The sequence below is a fragment of the Molothrus ater genome, chromosome 8 (assembly GCF_012460135.2).
Source record: "Molothrus ater isolate BHLD 08-10-18 breed brown headed cowbird chromosome 8, BPBGC_Mater_1.1, whole genome shotgun sequence".
Taxonomy (NCBI): domain Eukaryota; kingdom Metazoa; phylum Chordata; class Aves; order Passeriformes; family Icteridae; genus Molothrus; species Molothrus ater.
The window spans coordinates 22,535,722-22,559,352 of NC_050485.2; the positions used below are offsets into that span (position 1 = coordinate 22,535,722).

The 23,631-nt window shown below is 46.3% G+C and overlaps 1 protein-coding gene across 2 annotated transcripts in view; it reads left to right on the forward strand.

Annotated features, from left to right (window-relative positions):
* Positions 1–23,429, forward strand: part of FBXW4 (F-box and WD repeat domain containing 4) — a 59,603-nt gene extending 36,174 nt beyond the window's left edge. The window contains exons 6-9 of one of the 2 annotated variants that reach the window (XM_036385970.2): positions 9,544–9,609; positions 21,985–22,125; positions 22,282–22,423; positions 22,675–23,429. In XM_036385970.2, coding sequence (XP_036241863.1) covers positions 9,544–9,609; positions 21,985–22,125; positions 22,282–22,423; positions 22,675–22,791 — 466 coding nt within the window. In that variant the 3' untranslated portion in view covers positions 22,792–23,429. The remainder of the gene's footprint in view (positions 1–9,543; positions 9,610–21,984; positions 22,126–22,281; positions 22,424–22,674) is intronic. The other variant, XM_036385971.2, reaches the window with a different exon arrangement.
* The last annotated feature ends 202 nt before the right edge of the window (positions 23,430–23,631 follow it).

Here is a 23,631-nt window from a genome sequence, read left to right on the forward strand (position 1 = left end):
TTGGGATCTGCACTGTCCAGCTTATTCTCCCTGGGTCTATTGCCTTTTTAAATCTCAGTGTGAAGGTACTAGACTAGAAATCCTGTCCTGGGAGCATAGGCTACACCAGGCCTTCAAGAATTGTGTCATGCATCGCACCCCTTCACACGCTTCTTTTGTGCATGACTGGATCTCTTTTCTCCTTTACTGATTTTTGGCATCCTGCACTGGCCTGTTGCACAGGCTGGGGGAAGGATGCCACGGGCTGTGTCCCAGTGCTGGCCGTGCCCAGCTGTGCCAGGCGCACTGTCCCGCTCCCACCCCTCCTCTTGCTCGGCCCACATTGGAGCCCCCGAGAGCTCTTTGTCCGCCCGTTGAGAGCAGCCCCCGTTCCTCCATTCCCACATGGCGCACCCTCCCCAGCAGCCCTCTTCCCATTCAGCAGTTTGGGCTGAAAGAACCTTGGCTAATTACGTGGGGCTGAAAATTACCACTTTGCCGTGTTTTCCTGCTGCTGGGCCCATTTGTGTGGGGCCTGTAGTTAGAGGGAACAAAGTCCCCCCCGTGGAGCCAGGCAGGCCCCAAGTGTGAAGCTACAGGTACAAGCAAGAGGGGAATGAAGGGAATAATTACCAGCTTCTCCAGGTGAAAGCCCCGTTAAAACTTCAATAAGCCAATTAGGGGCCAGGGTGTGTGTGTGGGGAGAGTCTCCCCCACCTATAACTGATTCCCACCAGGCAATTAACAGAAATCATTTCACGGAGGGGAGGATAAAAAATGGCTCTTAGAAATTGTCTTGAGTTGGGGGGGGCCCGAAACAGCACGACTGCTGCAATGGTCCTATGTACTCCAGCCTCCCTTCTCACTGTGTGGCCTGAAAATGTTGGTGGGGCTAGGAGGAGAGGGAGGAGGGAGGGAAAATGGCAAAGAAAAAGGAATCGCTGGAGCTTTACACCTGGGCAGGCTTTGAGGAAGTGAGGGCTGGAGTTCAGAGCTTCTTGTAAGGCTGTGTGTGGGCCCAGAGCCCCAAGCTCAAGGGGGCTGTGGGGCTGGGGAGGATTGAGCTCAGGGTGTCTTCCCCATGGGGGCAAGGGGGAAGGATAACGGTACTGACCAGAGTAGAGAGGGGAAATGATGGGTGTGAGGGCTGGAAGTGGGTGGGCAGGTTGGTGAGAAGTGAGTGCCAGGCCCTCAGAGATCTGCCCAAGGTGCATGATAGTCTGTAGGTACAAATGGTGTTCATTGTCTAATACTGTGCATGTATCTCATCCAGGGTTCATGTTTTTCTGCTGCTCAGTCAGCAGCTCCACCTGTTCCTTCCTTTCAGTTCATTCCAAAAAAAAACGGAATTTTCTCAAGATAGAGATTTTATGAAGTTATCTTACAACTCCCATGTACTGTATTGCAGATGGCACGTGCAACAGTTGGAGGTAGAGCATGCTGTCTGGTGGGTACCTCTCAGGACTCTTGCCCATTGGTGTTTGAAAAGCTGCTCTGGGGAGTAGAGCAAGAGTAGAGCATAGGATGAAGTTGCTACAGATGGCTGAGATTTCTGTAGCGATGTTGGAAGGGAGAATGCTTTGTGTGAGTAAGGAAGTTGAGACACCAGCTGTGGTTATTTCACCTGCACTTGAAAAAGAAACAAAAAACCCAAATAAACCTTTAACTCCTCAAAACACAAATGTAACCTTAGTAGCCACTTTCTTTGAATTTCTAATGTTATAGCTTCTGAGCATTAAATATTTTCTTTGAGATTTTGTTCTGGTTACTGATAAGCTGATATAACTGTGCTGTAGTGGTGTTTAACCACCTAATCTCAAACTGACCTGAAAGTCCCCAGATTTCATCCTTTTTCTTCTTTTTTTTCTCCCCTTCTCTTTTTTTCACAGAAAGCTCTCTGTGGTAGGAATAGAGAGCTGTTTCTCTTGCACAGCCCAGATTTTAGACTCAGAAGTGATTTCTCAGTTGAGTCATGTTTCTTCATTATTCAGCTTCTAAGATGTAACCCCAGTGGTTGCCTGCAGAGAGCTCTGCTCACAGAAAGGCCTGGTAGGCATGCCCAGACAAATCAGCTTTGGCACGGACTTTGATTTTTGGTACAAGTTATTCAGATCAGTGCCTGAATTTTGTTCTGGATTAAATTTCTGTTATGGCTAAGGAGTCTCTTTTTTCCTGCAATCACAGTAATTACTTAAGCATCATTTGGGGTTTAAATTTGGTCTCAAGAGAGATAAGAAGTTTCTGTACAAAGACCTCTGCATGAACAACTACTCCATGCCTGGCAAGCGCAGAGGTTTGGGGAGTGAGAAAAGATAAAGATTGTTGGACATAGCATGTAAATATGTATTTTGCACTGTTAAAAACAGGTTTTCAAGACTTTTCTTTTAATAAAAGAGCAGGTTGATGTCAAATACTTGTATAGCTACAAAAGCAATTCTGTTCGAAGTTCTGAAAAATTACAGCAGCACTGTGAAAAGCACTGTTCCAATATTCCTCTTGTACAGGAACACATAGGATCCTAAATCAGCTTTTATAGAGCTAATCTGAATGTGGTCCTCTTTTGAACATTTGCTTCTTCCTAGAAGTCTGTGTCATGTGGAGTATTGGGGAAAGCGTTGATACTTAGATGTGAACAGGCCTAGGAACATCAGGACTGTTTTGTGCATTGAATCACTAGTTTCTAATCAAGGGTATTTTCCCATTCAATACTGTAGTGTGGAAGAGTGTGCATGTGTTTGTCCTGTCTGGAATCATTGTCTTTATGTCATTTAGCTCAGTTTTTTTCCAGAAATGAGGATTGTGCTCTTTGTCTGGTGGCTTGCTTTCACAGAACTTACCTGCTTCAGGGCTGCTGAATGGACAGTGATCAAGGTTGCAGGTAACTTGGGCACTGAGTTTGGGGTGAAACTGCAAGGAAGTGAAGGCAGGATGGAGGTGTCTAGGTTGGACACGTGCTAAGCAGCTTGCTAGAGTAGGGGTGATCTGTCTGCCATGCCAGAAATTGGGCTTTTGGGAATATGAAAAGCCTTTTTTGCTCTTCAGCCTGAGTGTCTCTGAAGTCTGGAGGAAGACATGAAGTTAGAGGCCAAGGAGGAAGGTTGGAGAGGTGAAGCTGATGTTTCCTCTGTCATGAGGCATGAAATATATGACTTGGGAGGCAGTGACATGAGCATTTCTGCTATCTCATGAGCTGGAGTTCTGCTTCAGATGTGACTTTGTGTTTCAATCCAGCATCTCTACAGTGCCCTTCAGTACAAAATGTAAATGCTGTCTTTCTGGGGGCCACTTTTCAGTGGTCCACTTGAGGTGGCATATGAATGAGTTATTAGTGCATCTGTTCATGCATGTGTCACTGGTGCTCCTTGCAAGAGCACAGCATTTCCTCTTGGAGCAGTAGTGGTTGTCAGCATTGCAGGGTTCATGGTCTTCTCTATGCATTTTGCTTTCTGTCTGTGCTGAGTCCATGGTGGGGTGTGGCAGAGCTCTTCTGTACCTTCTCTGTGTGACATTTATGAGGTATATCAGGAGCACAGTTTAACTCTGAGTTGACTGATGCCTTGGGGATGCTGTAGCATGCACGTGAGCTCAGAGAAGTAGCAGCAGACCTGCAAGAGCTTTCCAGTCTGTTTCTGGAACAAGCCTGGCTATTTGCCTTCAGCTGCTGGATCTTTTTGGCAAGGTTATTCAACAAATGTGAGGCTGTGCTGCAGTGGGATTCTTCTGCTTGCTCAGGTGAGCTATAGGTGCTGTCTTACCTGTTGATTTTGTTGAATTTATGGTTACAGAATGTTAACATATAATCCAACTGTCTTGACTTCTGAGATACTGAAGATACTTGGTTCAGTTCTCTGGTCATCCTTTGAGAAGTACAAAGTACAGCTAAAGGAACTGGTCTAGGACAGCGAAAGGGCAACACTAACCCAGCATGACCATCCAGTCCTGGGTTTGTCCAGCATTGCCTGCATCTAAGACAGATGGGATTTCTTGCATATTTGTGGTGCCTGCTTGCTCATAAAGAAGATGCTAAACTGATGCTGGTTTGTTTTTTTTTTTTTCTCCTTGCAAATTAAATGCCCCTGCGGAAGGAGCACTTGCTCCCCTGCACTCTCTGTCTCTCTCCCTTTGTGTGTATCTGGTCTGTTGGAGAAGTCTCATGCTGGAGGTGGCAAAACTCCCTGTGCTGGGTTTCTGACCTCCTCCTCTCCCCTTCACAATGTTGTTACTGTTGCATCTGCTCTTCAGCAGGGGCTCCAGCAAGTTTGTGTGACCTTAGCACTGTATTCATGCTGGAGGAGTTACCTTCCATAATGATGTCAACTGATGAGGCTGGCGGGATGGTGGCGGCCGCGATAAGACATGACATGTTCTAATGATTCGCCTTAGCGAGCTGAGTGTGTGTGTTGGGGGGGCACAGAGGGGCTTGGAGAGGGGAGGTGGGGGCCCCACAGGTGCCGACAAAGACTTTGACCTTTGCTGCTATAATATCAGTGTTTCACAGGCAGGGCGGTTCGGTAACCCACTTTCAGCCCATCAAAAATTGATTTAATTGCAATTTTTTCCCCCACTTAGGAGCACTGGAGCTTAACTAATTGGAGTAATAGAGAGTAATAAGGCTCTGATAAAAAGCCTTCCTCTGCCTCCTTTGTATCTTGTGTCATCGCCTGTCAGAGGTCAGAGAGCTTGCATATTCTATTAGGCAGAGTTGCCTTCATTTGTACAAATTAGTTTACCCAACAGTAATTAAAATGCCAGTGCGGGTCGGGGAGAGCTGAATACAATTGATGGGCACGTTGGTGAAGGATTTGACAGCTCTGGTGGCCTCCCTTGCCAAAGCGTGTCAGTGCTGAATCAAAGGCTACACAAACCCACAGACCCGTGCGTTTAACCCGCGGCACCGTCGGCACCAACTGCTCTCTCTCTTCTCCTATCTCCCTTTTGGACTTGCTTTCTCTTCTCCTTCTTTTCTCATCTCACTTGAGACTTTTTAAAATAGATGTTTCCCATCTTTGACCTGTCCTTTCTGTTGATCGCTTTCATAACACTGCTACCAACCGCCCCATCCTGTTTCCCTTGGTTCTCCCCCTTTTCTCCCCCCACCTTCCACATTCCCAGCTGCAGGGCTCTGTCAAGTAATAACTTCTTTGTTTCCCAGTCCAGTGAGTCTCCATATATAATAGTTTCCAAAATGGAACAACGATGTCCAATTCCAGGGGGTGGGGGAGAGCGCCAGGAGGAAGGAACGGGCTCTTGCATGTGTCAAGCAGATTCTGGATTTGAAATCCCTGAAGTGCAGAATGGAACTAGAGAAGCAATCTGTTTACAGTACAGGGAAGGGCACAAGCCTGAGGCACAGAGGAGGTGTATTGAGAAGAGGTGGGAAATGACCTGTTTTACCCAGATTCCTTCAATGACTTTGCATTGCAGGATTCCCAGCTCAGGCAGGACCCACTCTAGAGGGTGGGTTGATGGTGGGGAAAATATGTGTTGTTCACTGTGACTTGTGTTTCTGGAGCTGATCCTGTTTCCAAGCCTCAAGATAAACAGCATCTTTCCAAAAGGACTAATGGGCATCTACCTCTGTCCCTCTGGTTTGTTCACATCTGGCAATGGTCTGTCCAGGATGGGGTAAAAAGGGATGCTACATGAGTCAAACTGTAGTTGGCACCTTGGGAGCAGCTATGGGATTATTGCAGCTGGAGTGTAGCCAGAGCACTACTGCTGTTGCCAGAAATGCCATGGGATCTTCAACAACCACAATTCAGTCAGATGGAGAGTTCTTATGTTTCTTCCAACAGCGCTGCCAGGATGTGTGCTCTCTTTCATTTCCTGGCCCAGCTAGTATTGTGGGGGGATGATGTCTAATGAAATGTCTCTTCTGCAACATAGAGAAAGTCTCGCTTCTGGAGAAGCAGACTCTTGGTTGTTCTGTTGGGGTTTTTTCCCCCCCTCTTGTTTATTCCTCTCCTCTCTGTCAGTAGGGAGTTTCAAATAAGAAAGAGGACATCAAGGTATCAGATGAGTTGGAAGATTCCTTGTGTTGGACAACAAAAATATGCTGTTTATGAAGTATGTGTATCTCAATGCTGTGCAAAATTCTTGCCTTCCTGCTTTGGTTTTTGGCTTGGTTTTAGTTCCTAGGGGATTCCTGTGAAGACAACATGCCCTGTAATGGAAGCCCTACAATGGTGCTTTTTTTCCCTTTAGAAGGGCCTATTAGAGGGAGATTATAGTCATGGTAGCAAGCAGCTTTCAAAGGACAGAAGGAAGCATAGTGGGGAAGGGGCTTTACATCTCCAAGGCCATCTGGAGACTGGCCATGGCAGTTTTTATGGTGGATGTAGATGCATCAGATCAGAGTCAGTGTACATCAGTGTGTTGTATATACTTCAGGTAGATGAGTCATGCCTGCATTAATATATTTAGGGTATCCTGTACTCCCCTCTTCCCAATCTAGTCTCTCCTCAGTCTGACTGTAGAAAGTAGTGTGGGCAAAATGAATGGCACTCCCTGAGCTAGTAACTCAGCTTCAATTGTTTTTCTTGGGCAGCTGGCAACAACAGTTGTGAAAAAGCTGCACTTGTCTAAGTTGGAGGGTTTTCTTATGTGTGTTCTGTGCTCTCTAAGACTAAAGGGCCTTGTTGAAGATAGAAAAGAAGCAAGTCTGATAGAAGGCTTCAACCTGATCTTCCACACTAAACGAAGTTTCAGAAGTTTTGGAGCCAAGCTTTACATGCTTTCCTCCAATCTGCATGTTGTTTTAGACATATGAAAGCTGACTTGTGTTGCTCTTTTACCTGAAGTAAAACTGTCACCTGTGAGAGGTTCCCAGTTATGAGACACCTGAGGCTTCAAGGTGTGTGCCTGCAGATCAGACTCAAGGTGAGGGGCCCTGTATCATGCCCTGGAATCCAGACTTTTAAGGTCAGTTCACTCTCAGGCTTCAAGAATTTCTCATTGGATACCCCTTCTTGTGCATGTTGTCTTGTGAATGCTGCATTCTAATGCTGCAGTGAAGGTGGCCTGCTCCTGTGGGAGAAGTCTTATCTTTGCTTGCTAATGGGCTCAGGCTGTTAAAGATAAGGCCTGCAAACCTGATCCCACTGAAGTATGAGACAAAATTCCTGTTGACTGAATGGAGTCAACTTTACCTAGAAGAGACTTGTTTGTGGCCCTGAGGCCTGTATTCGATGCTGGAGAAAAATCTCTTTATCTAATGCTTTTTTCTCTCTCTTTTTTTTTTTTTTTTTTCCTCTGAGGGGTGGGGGGTAAGGACCAAGGAAGGAAAGCTGAAGTCCAGAACTGACAGCATGAGGGAGGATTAAACCTAGCTGTTCCTCCCACTTTTTTCTCCCTGTTGGTGTGCCTCCATGGTAATTTAGACCTGTGGCAACCATCAAAGCCTTGTGCATACCTTCTGCACAAAGGGATCTGTCTCCCACGTGAGAGCGTTCTCTCAGTTTGTCCCCCAAAAGAAAAATCTTAAGCACCCAATTGCCTGCTTGACTGACTCCCTGACTGCTATTGTGTTTCTAACCACAGTAATTGACTTTAGTAGTTATTAATGGATTATGGCTGGGGAGGGGGGACAAAACCCAATACCAAGCTTTGTAGCAGAGGGACCTCCTGACCAAAGTGCTGCTTTCCAGACGTGAGGCTTGACCGACAAGCTGTCAAAGTGGGTGTCTTTTGCTTGTTTTCCTCTGAGGTGGGTGACATTGGCAAAAGAGAAATGTTCCCTCCTGTCTTGGACTATGGTGGAGAGAAGGCAGGCATTGAGCAGAAACCATGTTTCCAAAGATGAAATGCTGCATGCTTTCTTAACTGATCGCAGTGGCTGCTGCACAGCAGCAGGAACTGGATTTTCCATAGACTCTTAGACTTTGGTCAGGGACTTACATGGAGAAGAGTAATGTGAGCACCCTGCAGCACCTGTAGGGACACCCCAGTGCTACAGGTGCTTTGGCTGATTGCATGTGCACTGCCAATGAACCTGGAATTTTGCATGTAAGACATCCTGGTTGGAGACACTTTGAATTAGCTCTAGTTCTGCAGGCCTTTTCTAGCGTAAAGGGCAGCTAAGCATCACAGAACTTGTGGACTCCTCCCTGGTGTGGTTTGATGGTTTGAAATGGTTAGATGCTATCTGCTTGCCTCTTTAGCAGAGTGTTTTGTCAGTGTTGCTTTGGCTTTATGGTTTGGAGAAACCAGTTGCTCAGCTAAACCACAGAGATAGAAGGAGTCCTGAGTTCCAGTCTTGCTTCCATCTGGTCCTTCTCTGGCTTTGATTGAGTTGAGCCTGTGTTCGCCACTTGGCTGCTGAGTGGCTTCTTGCAGCAGCAGTAGTGCTTCTCACAGAAGTCAAGGCTGCTCCAAGAATCCATTCCTGGTGCAGTAGAGGCTTGCAGACACCTTGACTTTCAAAGAGAGAATGCTATAGAGGATCGAAGAAATGTTAAAAACTGCTCAAACTGCTATTTTTATAGACATGACATTGTTTTCTTATTTTGCTTTCATGTTTCAGCTGCTAGCCCTGTGTCATACTGCAAAAGATCTTTAGGCAAAGCATAGAAATGGCTTTTATTTAAAGCAGGTTCCATTTCCTGTGTTCATGCTGTCCTTGTTGCATTGACTTAAACGAAGTTTTGGCATTTTATTCTCAGTAGCTGCAATAAATATGGCTTTGTGAGAGGTCATTTGTAACTTACTTAGAAATCCTTGGATGAGCTGCTTCCTCTTATTTGGACTGAGAATGGGAAGCTGGCACAAAACAAGCAGTGTGGTTTGGAGAGCACAGCACCCATGTTCCTCATGCTTGATTTTAAGGATTTGTTCTGTCTTATGAACTAGTATGAGGCCAGTGGGTGTCAGGTGACTTCTGGAGCCAGCATGTGCAGCAGGGACATAGCATTGCCAAGAGGACTTTGGAATGGGCCCTGCTGGAGGGTGTAAATGGAGCCAAATATTGCTGCAGGAGAGTTGTGCTGCCTCTAACAGAGAGTGCCTGAGCATTGGGGAGGGCAACCTGATCCAGCTTTGAAATTGGCCCTGCTTTGAGCAGGCTGGACCAGAGACCTCTATTCTGTGTTTCTTTAGGCCTGTGATGCTGCAGCCAGTTCATGATTGTACTCAGAAGTTGCCAACAAGCAGAAGTGATACATAAAGTAGGAAATAACAGTAAATTTTCCATGGGGTCTTTCTGCAGCCTACAGCACTGACTGTGTATGAAACATGCTAAGTACTGTACTGACTCATTTGAAAATGTTGTTTACAGATGTTCCTGTTTATGTGTTCCCTTTGTATTTACAAATACATTTTATGTCCTGCCAATTCTCTGCAGTTGTGACCTGCTGCATCTGGGAAGCTCAGCTAGTGAGAGTCCTTTGGCAGCTCTCCCTTTGCTGCTGCCTGTCCCTTGTGAAATGTGGTGAGACATGCTGAAATCATCTTGAACTAGAATTCAAAGTCTGTCTTGTAACCTGTTTTCTGTCTTGCTCATGCACTTTCTTCAGAACATGAGGATTAGTAAGTGTTTTTTGTTTGTTTCTTTGTTTTTTTTTTAAACAGCTCATTTGTGACAGGGACAGCCTGCTGTGGACACATCTCACCTCTGAGAATCTGGGACCTTGAGAGGTGAGTGAGCTTCCAGGTTACAGGGAGGGACTTGACAAGAAAAGTGAATAGCAATGCAATATTGGAAATGCTGCAAAAGGGTATCATTCCTTTTGTCAATATAGGCAAGGGATGATAGAAGATGAGATGTGTTGAGGAGTGGGGGACAAAGCAAAACTGTGGAAAAGCATATGTGGGGGGTGGTTCTGGTTCAGTAACTTGGCTTTTCTTCTCAGCTTTTCCAGTTGATGGCACAGCCATCCTGGTTTCTTCCCATTACCTGTATGCAGTCAAAATATACCCATTACACCCTCCTTTTCATCTGTCTCTGTTGATGCCTCAGCCAGAGGAGGTGAGGAAGGTGATCCTTATCCTCCCATTCACCCACTTCTCTGTGGTGCTGGGAAGCCAGAGGCAAACACAGGCTCTGAAGTCACCTTGTCCTGGCTGGCAATTCCAGTAGCTCAGAGAGGTGGTGTGTGACAACAGGTTATCTATGGAAGTAACTTAGGCACGTTGTCTTCTCTTTGTCCTAATAAGCACTGAGGAGGTTAATTGCTGTGGCCTCTGATTTGGGGTCTTTGAGTAGTTCCTGTTCAGTCAAGGTGCTGACCTTAGCAACTGGGGAAATGTTGTTCTCAAATCTTGATGTGACAACTCAACTGCTGACAAATTTGAAACTCTCAGCCTGAGGGTCTTAGTGTAGTGATGGACAGATAGCAAATATTTCACAGGATTATTGGAATGGCAGCCCTGCCTTCCAGGACCAGGACGCTCTGGGTAGGTCCAGATTATCCAAAGGAGTGCTGTCAGAAGTGAGGTGAGCAATGGCAGAAGGGGCCTGAGGGCCCCTGTATTTGGGGAAAAGGAGTGGAGGAGGATTGGTGTGGACACAGGGTAGGTCTGAGACCAGTTGCCTTCTAATCTATAGTTTAAATAGTTTAGATTGTTTAAGTCAACTCTATCAAATACAAATTAAAACCAGCCATTTTTTTCTCTGAAATAACAAAAATACTTTCCAACAATGCATCCTACAAAGGACAAGCTGGAGCAGGAAAGAGCACCAGTGCATTAGTTATGGTGCATGTTTCTTAGTGATCCATCCAGTGGTGCCTTTGGAGTACCCCAGAAGGATGTACCCCAAAAGGATGCAGGCTGTGCTGTGATACCCCTGCCTCTCAAGTCTTTTGGCTGTTCTTGAATAGAGGCATCTGACAGGGGTGAGGAGATGGGCAACCCTCTCCCCCCTGCCCCAACCTTTCTGACAGCCTTTCCCAAGGAAGCCTGAAGAGATAATAAAGCTGTGTAGAAAATAGGATTAAGGTAATGAACAAGCACAGCGGAGTTTGATCTTTCAATAACGTAAAAGCCTGAGTGACAGGCAAATAAAAAAGCCAAGGCAACCTAGGCCACTGGGCCTCTGTTGAAATGGCTAGAGTGTCAAACTTATTCTTCCCTCTTCACCTGTCACAGCTGGAATGCACCATGCCACTGGGTCTTTTCCTCTGCAGGGACCTGTGTGTGAGCTGGTAGACTCGTCAGCATGTGCAGGGTAGGAGGCTGAGTAGGAAGCATGGCTGGGACTCTAGCATGTGAAGCTTGATGTCATTATTCATAGAAATGAAGTACAGAGCTATCCTTCCAGGTCTTGACTCTCCATAAACTGTTCATCTTCCCAGCAGAGCTTTGGATCCATCTTCAAAGGCTCCAGTGATTGCCAGAAGTGATCTTGTAGGGAATGCTGTCTGTTCCTTTGAGGCTTTTGAATGTTGTCTCCCTGGTCAGACACCAGGAGTAAGAGTGTGGCATGAAAACTTAAAATCTTAGAGCCACCTAGGACTTAAAAACTCCTCCTGAGCTTAATGTGTCCTGATAACATCTGGCAGTCAGAGCCAGGGCCTCTGAGTTTGCTGCTTACCCTTTTCTTGTGGCCACAGAAGGGCCCAGAGACTGCCCCGCAGAGGCTGAACATGGCAAGGATGTCTAAGAGCAGAATCCAGGTAATTTCTGTCAAAAAAAAAAAAAAATTGGGAAGGGTAGAATAATGCATAAGGTGTGTTCACTGAGGTGTTTAGTGCTGTCCAGGATCAGCTAGTTCAGCTAGGGGAGTTTTCTTTGCATCGGGGGGTGAGTAAGCAACAGTACAACAGTTTCTGTGCCATTCTCTTCCATTGGGGTAGGTGGTCTTTTTGCCCAACAGCTGAGATCTGGAACGTGCTACAAAAGGATTTAAAGCTTAAATAACCTTTTGTGTACTGATCATCTTAGTTCCAGGCCAGATAAGTCCTTGGCTGGTGCTTGTCACTGTTGGTCATGGTATGTTTTGTATTTATGACCTTCACTGTTCCCTGACCCTGGGGCAACCATTCTCATCCTTCCAAGAGGAAGGGGATAATGTCTTCACCTGTAAAGATGTCCTGTGCTTTGAAAAGGGCTTGACTGGTTTTGGTGCAGAGGAAATTTTTAGTGGGGAAAGGAAACGCCTCTTGCTGCATCCCGCTCCCACAACTGTCTTTCATTTCTGACTCTGCTGAGATGATGGCATTGGATCAAAGCCACAACAGGCAGCAACAAGCAATTGTCAAGGGAGTCTAAAGCAGGGGAATGACTGCATAATGCCAAAACATTGTCTCTGATGGCTGAAATTCCAGCTGCTCCTACACCTGGCCCTGTCTCCTGTAATGAAGGAGGATTTAGATTTTTTTCATATGCTTTTGAAGCTGGCTAGCTGCACTTGTGGAGGACATCTCTCACCCCTCACATGCTACCCTGTGCCATCTGATTGCTTTTAGATGTGGGGAAGTTGCTGTGTACTTATTCCCACTCTGGATCAAGGTGTGTGTATGTAAAAGCAGCTCTAAGTTCAGTGATTAGAGGCCTGCAAGGGGAACAGTGAGCAATATGGCCCACATGATACTAACCTGTGTCCTTGCATCAAATATCAGAGCTTGCTAACTCCTTGTCCTCTTCCAAGTACCCTTATCCTTCCTTTAGTGAAGGATATGATGGCAGCTGCCCCTCTTGCAGGTCAGGTTCCTCTGCTCACTTCTGCCTTTCTCTATTCAGACCGTCCTGTCTTGTTTGCCAGCGTGAGTGTGTGGCTCAACAGAACAGCCACTTAATGGCAAGCAAGAGAAAAGGAAACCTTATTCAAATCCTCCTCCTCTTTTTTCTTCTTTCTATTGCCTTTGGGAGTTTAAACTCCTTGGAAGATGAGGGTCATGCACCACTGACAGCTCCAAGGCCAGCATTTGTCATTTGCCCGCAGAGAACTGTTGCTTCCCATGTTATTGGGGTGGTCTTGCATGTCATTAAGTGACAAATGCCCCTGTCTCAAGGATGCTTCTCCATAAGATAGAATAATCCAGAGGTCTCTTTGCAGCAACTCTTGGAGTTATTCTGCAAAGCCTGACATTTGAAATGGACCAGTGATCTGTCTTACATGGTAGTCTTCATGCTATAAACACTTTAAATGCACAAATCCTACAGTGTTCTTCCCTGTGACATGACATGCTGCAGGGCACAAGAGCTCTGAAAACAACCAAAGTTATCTGTGCCCTGCAAGCCACCCAGATCCTCTGCCTTTTAAATAGCCAGTCTTTGTCCAACTCCTCCCCCCTTTTGAAGGTATTTTTGGCAAAGTGGGGCTTTTGTTTGTTTGTTTTCTGTTTTTTTGCTGGTTTTTTTTTTTTTTTTTTTTTTTTTTTAAGAACCCTCTAATTTCTTGTTCGGTTTTTCTCCTGCTCCTGAGCCCTTTGAAAGTAGCTTTATGCCGTCACTGACACCAAACTGACACTTTGCGTTTCCCCACTTCTTATCCCTTTATGGCAACAGATGTTGAAATTTTGTATCCCTTTTATCTGTCCCTCTTTGCCCTCTTCCTGTAATTAGGTTTCCCTTGTTAGCAGTACAAAGTGGCCCGGTTTGCTGCCTGGCCTTTTGAGCCATTGTGTCGGAGCACATTTTTTTCCTCCTCTTTCGGAAGAGTTCCTTCCCCCTTAAGTAATAGGCAGGGTGTGGGCCAGAGCTGTGGCTTTTTCTTGTTTCTTTGTTCTCCATTTATCTCTGCCACCTTTTTCAAAGAGATGGAGAAAAAAAATAGAGAGTGCATGGAAGGGGAAGATACAGAGTTGCATTTCTTGACTGTCAGGCCCCCCTGCTCTTCAGGTGTTCAAGGCAGGTGCCTTTGATGTATGCAGCTTTTGGGGAGATGGGAGGTAGAGGATTCATGAGAGTGACTTGGGAGTGGAGGAGAAGGGAGATTCAGGTGTATGGATGGTGCCCTCAGCAGAGTGTTGGGAAGGAGTCTGAGGTAGGCAGGCAGCTGCTGAGCAGGTTAATAATCTGTTCTGCCTATAGTGTTATTGCACTGTACTCTTTCTTTCCAAGAGCCAGCATGAGTGTTACCATCTTTAAGCAGCTGGCTGAAGTTTGCTAATGTGCTGCTGCTGTATTTCTAGTGTGTGTTTCCATGGGTCCATTGCTAGGTTACATGGAGGGGGCAAAAATGAGTTGCTGTCTTTTCAACTTTTGGCTTATGTCGATCTGTATCAATTTCAGTGGCTCTTCAGAGCCCATGGAGTTAAAATTTGTGCTCCCTGTGCTGGTCTTAAACAGCAAGTGTAATTTGAGAGTTGAAGCATATAGCACTGAACACTCTGGTCAGCTGATCCCTACTGATGAGTTCCTATTTAAATCCAGTCCTTCTTGACTTTGTCTTCTGTTGTGCTCCAGTTTTTTAATTGTGTGGAAGTAGATGAGTGAAATGAAAATCTGCAGGTCTAGTTCTTGGTTATAAGTCTTGCTGAATATTTTCAAGAAAAGTTTTTAATGTAGAAGCTTGGCTCAAGGCTTCTTAATGTTGTGTTCTAAAATAATTTCTGTAGAAGAGCATTCTCTCCCCAGCTTTGAACTCCAAGGTTTATGCAAGTTTGAGACCCTCTAATTTAATCACCAAAGGAGCTGTTGGGTGAAGGAAGCACATATATTCAGAACCGGAGCTGGTAGATCAAAAGGAAAGGTAACTGACTCCGAGAAGTGTGGGGTGTCTGTTTCACCCAGGTATTTAAACTGGATTTATCCAGTCACAGAGAAGTGGATGCATATATCTGATAACAGGAAAGACAAGCAATAGCAAATGTTACCCTGTCACCAATACCAGTTTCACTGGATTTGGGGAGCAGCAGAGTAAAAGCAGTAGATGTGGAATACCCTTTCCAGCCCTGCTTTTCTATAGATTCATATGCCAGGCATCTTTTTTCACCAAGGAAACTCCTCCAGGTATTGTGGGAAAGAGGCTCTTTATTCCTTTCAGACTTGCATTTCTTTCTCAGCATCTCTGTCTTGGATGAACACAGTTTTAAATCACAATGATCAATCCAGACCTTGAGATCTTGAGTGTTGTTGGAAGCAGGACACCAGGCCTATGGCCAGCTTGAGCCTGTTGTGGAGAAAGCTTGCTGGTGCAGGGAGCCTCTTAAGTCATGGTTTCTTGGATAACTGTCCCTTTTAGAAGACTTTGTTGTGTTCAGAACTCTGTCTCCTGTCTATAAGGGATACCTTCAGTCTTGTCTGTGCAATGTATTCCCATGGTATGCATGTTTTCTCAAAACTAAGGCCTTGTGGTTCTTTACTGATTTCTGCTTGGGCTTTGGTTTTGTGACACTATGTTTCTGAACTCTCTCACGAAAGCTGGGCATCTTCTCCCTTCTTTTTGTTAAGAGGGCTCTGCTCCATCTTAACCTAAATGTGAAATCATTGTAAGAGGAAGAACATACAGGTGTTTATCCTAAATCCTTTCTTCCCCATGGCAGTCTTGGCCCTGTCCCACTAGAAAGGACCATGAGGCCAGCTCCTGCCTTTTGGATGTGTGCATGTTCAGGGCATGCTGCGGCCTTTGAACTCTTGTTCAGGCATATTTATGACAACTTTACAAGGCCCTGAACAATCAGAGAGCATGGGTGGGGGCTGGACACTCCAAGCACATCAATCAGTTTCATCCCTCTGAGCCAAAGCAAAAGTAATCTTTATTTTTCCCTGGGTTGAGAGAGAATCAACAGAGGCAAGAGAGAAGAATGGGAAGGAGTGAATGAGGAACCCCCTCTGTCACTGGCTAGTGGTAGCTCATTTAAACAGATGGCTTTGTTTTGATTTGGACTCTCAATTTTTTTGTCTCCCCAGTAAAGGAGACCTGCAGAGCTCTGTCCAGAAAGGGAGCAATACAGCCGCCTGTTCCCACACAAGTGGGGCGAAAGGCGAGAGGCTTTGAGAATTCCCTGCTTCTTTTCCTCGCCTCCCTCTTTTTCTCTTCCTCCAAGAAATCACAGTTTGAGAATTCCCCCCTACTCCTCCCGTTGGAAAGAAAGACAGAGAAGACATTCTTGACATTCTTTGCAGAGAAAAGGGGTTAAATGTCTGAATTTGGGGGTCACCATGTTATACAAATTGCAATCTAATCGTTTTTACAAGAACACACGTGTGCTAAGAAAAGGAGCCATGGACAAGAAAGAAAAGGGGATAGACAACCTTTTTTGTCCTATCTTCTTTTTTTTTCCCCTCAAGGTTTTGGACTATTGTCATGTCCTGTCTCTCTCCCCTCCTCACCCCCGAGAGGGAGAACATTGGTTTTATAGTTAAATTGGTTCGTAAAGCAGAAGGGCTTGGTGCCATTTCTGTTTGTTTTCCCAAATAAAAGCCCCAGCAGGGTCTCTTTTGCACCGTTGTGGCTTTATTTGAAGAAACTGGCTTTTTCCCATAGCCCAGTGTGTCAGTTTATCCTCTGAACTTAACCTTACGGGAACCCGAACAACAAAAACTCACAGGGTCCCAGAGCTGGAAAGGTAAAGAAATTGTATCTTTTTATTGGACCATTTAAAATGTGTGTGGGCCAATTCAGAGAAAGCAGAAGAAAAGAAGGCAAAACTCCCTTTTCTGTCTCTCCTCTCAACACAATCTCAGACCGTCGTTGGTGTCTTTCCCCCCTACTGCCTTGAGTCCCTTCAGCTGCACTGAGGAATCAGAGAGAGGCATTTGCCCTGAAAATCACTTGAAACAGCATCTCTGAGCCATTTCACTTGGAGGTGCTCCCTCAAAATTCCCCAATCCAATCCCACACCTCCCTGCAGGAATTAGTAGCCTGGTCTAAATGCAGAGGCAACTTTGGGGTAGGATAGAAGAATAACTTTGTTAAGGATCTGCGTTTCTCCCTATGTACAATACAGATGTTGTTTCATCAAGCCTTCCCTTCTTAGCATAAGTTGTTGCATCTCCTCAGTGCCTCAGCTGCTATTGCAAAGCACCTAGAAGAGACAGCAGCTCATCTCTTCCCTTTGGTTTTGGTGCACTCTCCTAAATGGGTGATAGAAATTGTGCAAATGCTACACTTGGGATAATTATTTTTAAATGGATTTTTTTCCCTTTCTTGTTGTTTGATACTCAGGTCAAATATCCTAGTGTTTGGAACTGAACAGGGCTCTTTATACCTTTTTTTTTAAGTATATACTTCCCACCTGTCTTGCTTCAAATAGTTATTGGGACTGAAATACTGGTTTACAGCTCTCTTTGGTTTCTGAACAGTCATCTGCTTATGTGCAATAGATTCTCCTCTTTGGTGGATGATCACAGTTCACAGATGAGGTTTCCAGAGCAAGTGAATTGTCCTCAGTTTTGCACATCTCTGTTTTCAACAGATGTTCAAAATTCAGCAGTTTCCTAGAGTTTGCTTATTTATATAATATCAATTCTAGTAAACTGGGGTCACCAGAAATTGAGGGTGGGGAGAAAATTGTTTTTTCATTCCAGCTTTTGGAGTGTAGTTTGTTGTGAACTGGAGACAGCTGGGCAAGATACTCAGCAAATGTTCCAGGGAGGTAGGTGCAGACTTCTTTTGGACTATGACTACCAGAAAGATCTCAGGGAGATCCTGAGCTTTTATGGCCACACAAATAGTTGCAGTGGCTTGGGAGACCATATATAACTTTAACTTGGTGAAGCAACATCCCATGAGTTATCTGGAAAGAAACCATCTGGGCTCTCCCATGACTGACCTTATTTTGTCTTCATATTAGTGATTGAGAAGGAATAGAACTTGAAGCTGTTTTTAAAAAAAGAACAAGAATTTAAAGAAACCAGACTGTTTCTTCCCTTCACTTTGCTTCTGGGCTTCTGGAGGTATCAGGAGAGCTATGCTCATGGCTAGATTTCTAGCATGGGAAGGAAAGAATGAAGTGTGGAAATCCTGAATAAAAAAAATCCTTTGATTTTAAAAGTAATTTTTAGAAGTCTTGAAGAACTTGGAAATTGATTGAGATGAATTAAAGGATTCTGTATAGAGCAAAATGCCTTTCACTGTTGGACTCATCAGTTGGATACATTTACCAGGCACATCGACTTGGTTTAAACATCTTGTTCTATCACCAAGGAGTCTGGAGCCTAGTGCCAACACAACTTTCCTGTACTAGGGATGAAATAAGCTGCTGGATTTGCTCTGGCTCTGTTCCTTGTGGGCAGGTACTGGATTAGTGCCAATATTATTCAGTCTGTCTAGATGCTTAACAGGAAGTATGAAAAATTAGGAATATTATGAGATTCCTCATCACTTGAGGCTTACTTCTGTGTTTGTAGGTGCCACATTGGCCCAAGTAGTTTGTGGTTAAAGTGCTGAAATTGAGAGCTCTTGTTCTAGAGTGGTCTTTCCAGAAGACTTGCACTGTCACATTTGTGATTCTGCCTCACAGAGCTCCACTGGTGCAGAGTTGTTTCTGTTGGTGCCACCCAGCACTGGGACTGAACGTGGGCCCTATCTGGCCAGGCTGTTCAGTACAAAGACAAGCAAAGCTCCAACCATCTGCACAGGTAACTTCCTGGCTTGCCTGAAGAAGACCTGGAAACAAAACAGCTACTTGCTGCTGCTGGAGGGCCATGGCAGGGTGGGGAGACGGTGTGGCCCTTCCTTGTTTGGGCTTGCTTGGTCTTCACAGCCACTTCCTGACCAACCTTCACAGCCCGTAACAAGGACAGGGCCTCTGAAGTACTGAGGATCAGCCTACCTGGGATTTGAAAGGTGTTTAGGTGAAAAAGGGACCACAGATTAAAGGCGGCAGCTGTTTCCTGCTGTGTTTGGCTGATGCTGGTAAAAAATGTCCAAGATAGCTATGTCATCTCTTTCTGTCCTTCATGGAGAAGGTATCTTTTGTCCCTCTAAGTTGTTAGAAACCATTGGGGATGTGCTGATGTAGCTGCTGCTGTTCTGTTGCCTGTTCATGGGTTATCTTGATCCTTTAAGGGTTATTAAGGATTAGCTGTGGTTTTTGCTCCCAAGAAAGGGGGAAGCTGTTCATGTATGAGGTTTGAGGGGAGGGATTATTTGGGACAACCAGGAGTGGACAATTGGTATGCACTAACTTGTGATCCCAAGAGTGGAAGAGTTGTGGTGGCAGAATTCTCTTCCCAGCATGTGTTCAGCATGGCTATGTATGCTGCAGCACATAGAGCTAGTCTGGCATGGTGATAGCTGTCCAGAGACACCTTAATCTGCTGAAGGGGAAATACTAATCGTGTTCTACATCTTTTTCACCTTAAGTGTACCCATGCCAGAACACATTGGTGGTTTTTTTGTGTCCCCAGTGTAGGGCACAGTAAATTTTCCCCTGGTTCCAGATGGTTAAGTGCTTCACTGTAGCAGCTACCACATTGCGTCTGTAAACTGCCAAAGAGCTGCTCCTGTTTCCAAGGGCTGCAGATCCCACCTGAGAGCTGCTTTGGCTGACCTGTTCTTGGGCCAGGAGAACTGAACTGATTAACAAACCAGTGAGGTTTACTTTGCTGCAGTAAGTTGCAAGTATCTGTGCTCATTTTATGCCTACAGAGAAAAGCCAATCCTTTTCTGCTTCCTTTTTTTGTTGCCTTTTCTTTCATTTTTGTTGCCTGGGATGGAAATGTAAGCAGAGGGAAGAAACCTGGTGTGACTCTGAAGTGCTTGGGTACCACTGCAATGAGGTGTGAAGGCAAGGAGAAACACTTGGTTGGGAGTGAAGCACGTGGGTGGTGCTGAGGGTCCAAGCTGCTGGTGCTGCCTAGAGCTTGCTGGGGTAGCTCACCTCTTGGGAGTAACTCCTGCTCCTGCCTGAGCAACTGGCAGAAGATCCTGTCAGTTGGGCAGTCTGGCTTCTTATGCATCTCACAGGTCATCCAAGGATTCTTGTCTGGGAGAGCAGCTGACTCCTCCTCATACCTCTGTTGGTATTTCTTACAACTCTGGTCCACGAATAGATCTTGTGGGATGAAGAAGGTTTTGCAGAAGCCTTGATAAGGGCTGTGTGCATGTCCATCTGTCCTGCTGGCTTTGCAGAATGGCAGATGGAGGGGATCTGTGTTCTTGGAAGGGTGGGGGAGTGCTAGAGAACTCATGTCCATCCATGCCTCACTCCAGAGTGGATCTGATGACCCATCTGTGCCATCCAAACCCCATTGCTCTTGCTCACAGTGCTCAAACCATGAGTGCTTCCATCTCTCAACCCACAACAGGTGCAGAATTGCTGCTGAGTTGGTTTACAAGTAACCTTCCAAGGGTTAATGTATTGTGAGAAGGTTGCAAAGGGCTGAAGCCTGGAATCCCCTCGATTCCTTGCCTGGAGAAACACAAAGTCCAATAAGCCAGCACCCCTGGATTCGTGTTGGGGGGGATTAATTCATGCACTTGATGTTAAAGCTTGTCCGAGAGGTTTGCATGGGGGGGCCATTGCTAGGGCTGGTTGGCCTCTCTAAATGGTTGCTAGGGCCCTGGCATCAAGGTCCAATGTAGCTGCCCACAGCCACGGTCACGGAGGGAATTACACAGCCACAAAGAAATTGTTATTCTACATAATCTGCTCTTTGGAGAGTGACTGTGGGGAAACAGGCTGGCCCCAGCATGCCGCCAGCTCTGTGATCATAGAAGCGTGCTGGCTGCAAAGATCGGCCAGGGCTCGCCTTCTGATCTGGGGACACCAGGGCTCGAGGCGCTAATCTGCTTTATCAGCGATTTTTCTCTCCTGACACAAAGGTGTTTACTTGTTTTAACATCTCCCAGGACTCTATTTCTCCTTTTGTGTGGTCTTTATCCCCCGACGAGGGCTTTAGCCCAGATTACAGACAGAATTAAGGCATTTGGCGATGTGCCTCAGAACTGTGTGATGCTGGATCAAGGAGCAGAATGTAACAAAATAATGGAGGGAGATGCTGAGAGTGACCCCACTGCGGGATCCGTGCTGTTGGCTTTCAGGACTGCTTCATTGTCCTGAGAGCCAGGAGGCTGTTGGTGAGGGGTGGCCATGCAGCAGAGTTTGAAAAGCAGGTGCTTCAAGTTTTATTGTGTCCAGCATTTTTGATGTAGAGGGTGTGAGGAGAAGGAGACGGAAAAAAAGGAGGGTTTGCAATAGGTGGCCATTTCAAGAAGCTGGGCAGATTGCCCACTCCATTCCCAAGAGTCATGTCTGTCATGTCTGAATACCACTGGCTGCTGCAGCAGGTGGAATGACACTGGGACAGGCTGTGCCATGCACCTGATGCAATTCCGTGTGACCCAGGGAAGAGGCTCAAGCTTCTTCTTGAAGTCTGGCAGGCCGGGACCTTACCAGCCACTCTCCACCAGGTGAGCTGCTGGTTTGCATATAAACAAGTAGCAGAGTGATACCACCACAAAGCACTCAGCATAGAGCTTCATGGAGATCTTGCTTTTGCTCTTTCACTGCAGGCAAGGAATTGAAAAGGAGAAAAATCTAGCCTTTGGATGGTCTCATCTGGAGATGAGATGACTGATCATTGGGGTAGTTGCTTTTCACCTATCACATTCAGCCCCAGATATGGTGTTTGTAGAATGTAGTATAACTGGAGGGGGTTGAGGAGAGCAGCCATGGCAGACTGGGTTGGGAAAGTCTGGTTTGCCTGTGGATTCTGTGCTGTGTGTCCAAGACCTAGGGAAATACCCCGGTGGACAGTATTTTGAAGGACAGAGTATGGGACGGGATTGAACATGTAAATGGCTCTTGTAGACTATTGGGAGTCTGACTAAGCTGGGAGTTGTCTTCTATGGAAGTGGAGCCATATAATTCAGAATACTGGTCACTTCTCCCAGGGAACGGGATCCCATTCTGCTGGGGGTCAGCTGCACCTGTACCTTGGCTCTTCCTCTTCCAGCTGGGACTCCTGCTGGTCACCCTTCATGACCCTTCATGGTTAATGGCCCAACCAGTAGCTGAACCTGGGGGTGGGAGATGAAAACTGTGTGGGCTTTTGTATTCTGTTATATCACAGAAATGAGATCTGGAAGACTTCTGTGACACCATCTCTGCTCTGGCCAGCTGAACTGGAAGGGCTTTTTGCTCTGAATGACTCTTCCCCTAATGTGTTTCATTGCAGTGGTCAGCTGTTGACCTGTTTAGGGACCGACTTCCACCGTGGGGCTGGAGTCCTGGATGTGTTCTACGAAACGCCCTCCCTTCTCCTTTCCTGTGGGTATGACACCTACATCCGCTACTGGGACATACGGACCAGCACCAGGTGAGCCTGCTCTGCTGGTGTCTGGGGCCCCCTAAGGCTCCTGCACTGTCCTTGTGCAGCGTTTGCGAACTCAGCCCTCACTGAGTTAGCTCCTTCAGGCAAAGTGGATGGAGGAGGGGAGGCTCAGCCCTGCTCTGGTTTGTGTTGCCCTTGCAGGAAGTGCGTCCAGGAGTGGGAGGAGCCCCATGACAGTGCCCTGTACTGCATAAGGAGTGATAAGAACCATATGATTGCCAGCGGCTCTTCCTACTACGGTGTGGTGCGCCTCTGGGATAAGCGGCAGACTCGGTGCCTGCAGGTGAGCACCAGTGGGAGACTGAGCGCAGCAGAGCTTCTCAGCTGTTCCCTGGCAGCCCAGTGTGCATGCCCTGTGGGAAGAAGAAAGAGGGGCTGCTGGGCTGTCTTTGGGGCTAGTCTACCATGGCAAACCTACCCTATATGCAGGGAAAACCTGCTTTCTCAGACATCTCAGCCTCTGGATCTGTAACACCAGCCAGCATCTTTGGGCTGACCTTGTTTCTGAAAGGTTGATTCTCCTGTTTTTTGCAGAGCTTTCACCTGTCTTCACCCACCAGCAGCCCAGTGTACTGCCTTCGTTTCAGTACCACCCACCTGTATGCTGCCCTGGCGTCAGCCCTGCACGTCCTCGACTTCACAGCCTCATGAAGGGCACCACAGCTGCTTCTGGTGACCCCAGCTCAGCAGAGCTGACACTTGGCTCAGGGAATTGCAGGGCAGGAGAGGTGAGAAAGGCCCACAAGGCTTCTGAAGGGATGTTTTTGCCTGCCAGAAAGCTACAATGAAGAGTGCACAAAGGGCCAAACCTTCTCAACTGTACCTGCCTGTTAGTGAAAATAACAGGCCAATTGTCCTTTACCCTTTTTATTTTGTGCAAGTCAGGAATTGTTTTATTAACTGTGTTACTTTTTTTCTTCTTCCTTCCTTTTTTCCCTGTGGATACATCATTTGAGGGGCAAGTTGAGCCAGGATGCCCCATCAGCTGTGTGCTGGTCAGTTTGAGATCAGCCAAGCTCTAAGCATGTGAAACAAGACTAGGCTGTGTGTGGGGTGAACTGATTTGGTGGAAGGGAAGGGTGCCTGGAGCAAGGCCCACCTTTCTCCTTAACTTGCTGTTCTGACAGCTGCTTGTGTTGTCCTTCACAGCCAAGAGCAACAATTGAGCTAAAAGGCAGAGCCAGCCCTGCTTTCAGTGTGCCTCCCCAAGCTGGCCGTCAGGTCAGGCTATGCACTTGGCAGGGCTGAAATGGTCGTGTTTTGCTAAATAAAACTGAAAGGAAACAAAAGAGATTGTATGTTTTGTTTCAAGTTCTGAAGGGGCTGTGATGTTGCCTGCTGATTGCAGGGGCCTGGGTGGGTGGGGGAGGTTGGACCTATTTTCAGATGCTGTCTCCATGTCTTATAGATCTCTCTCCCTGGCTAGACCCTATGACACTGCTGCATTGAAGGTGATTCCTGGGAGTTTGGATCTCCTGTCACTTTTTCAAA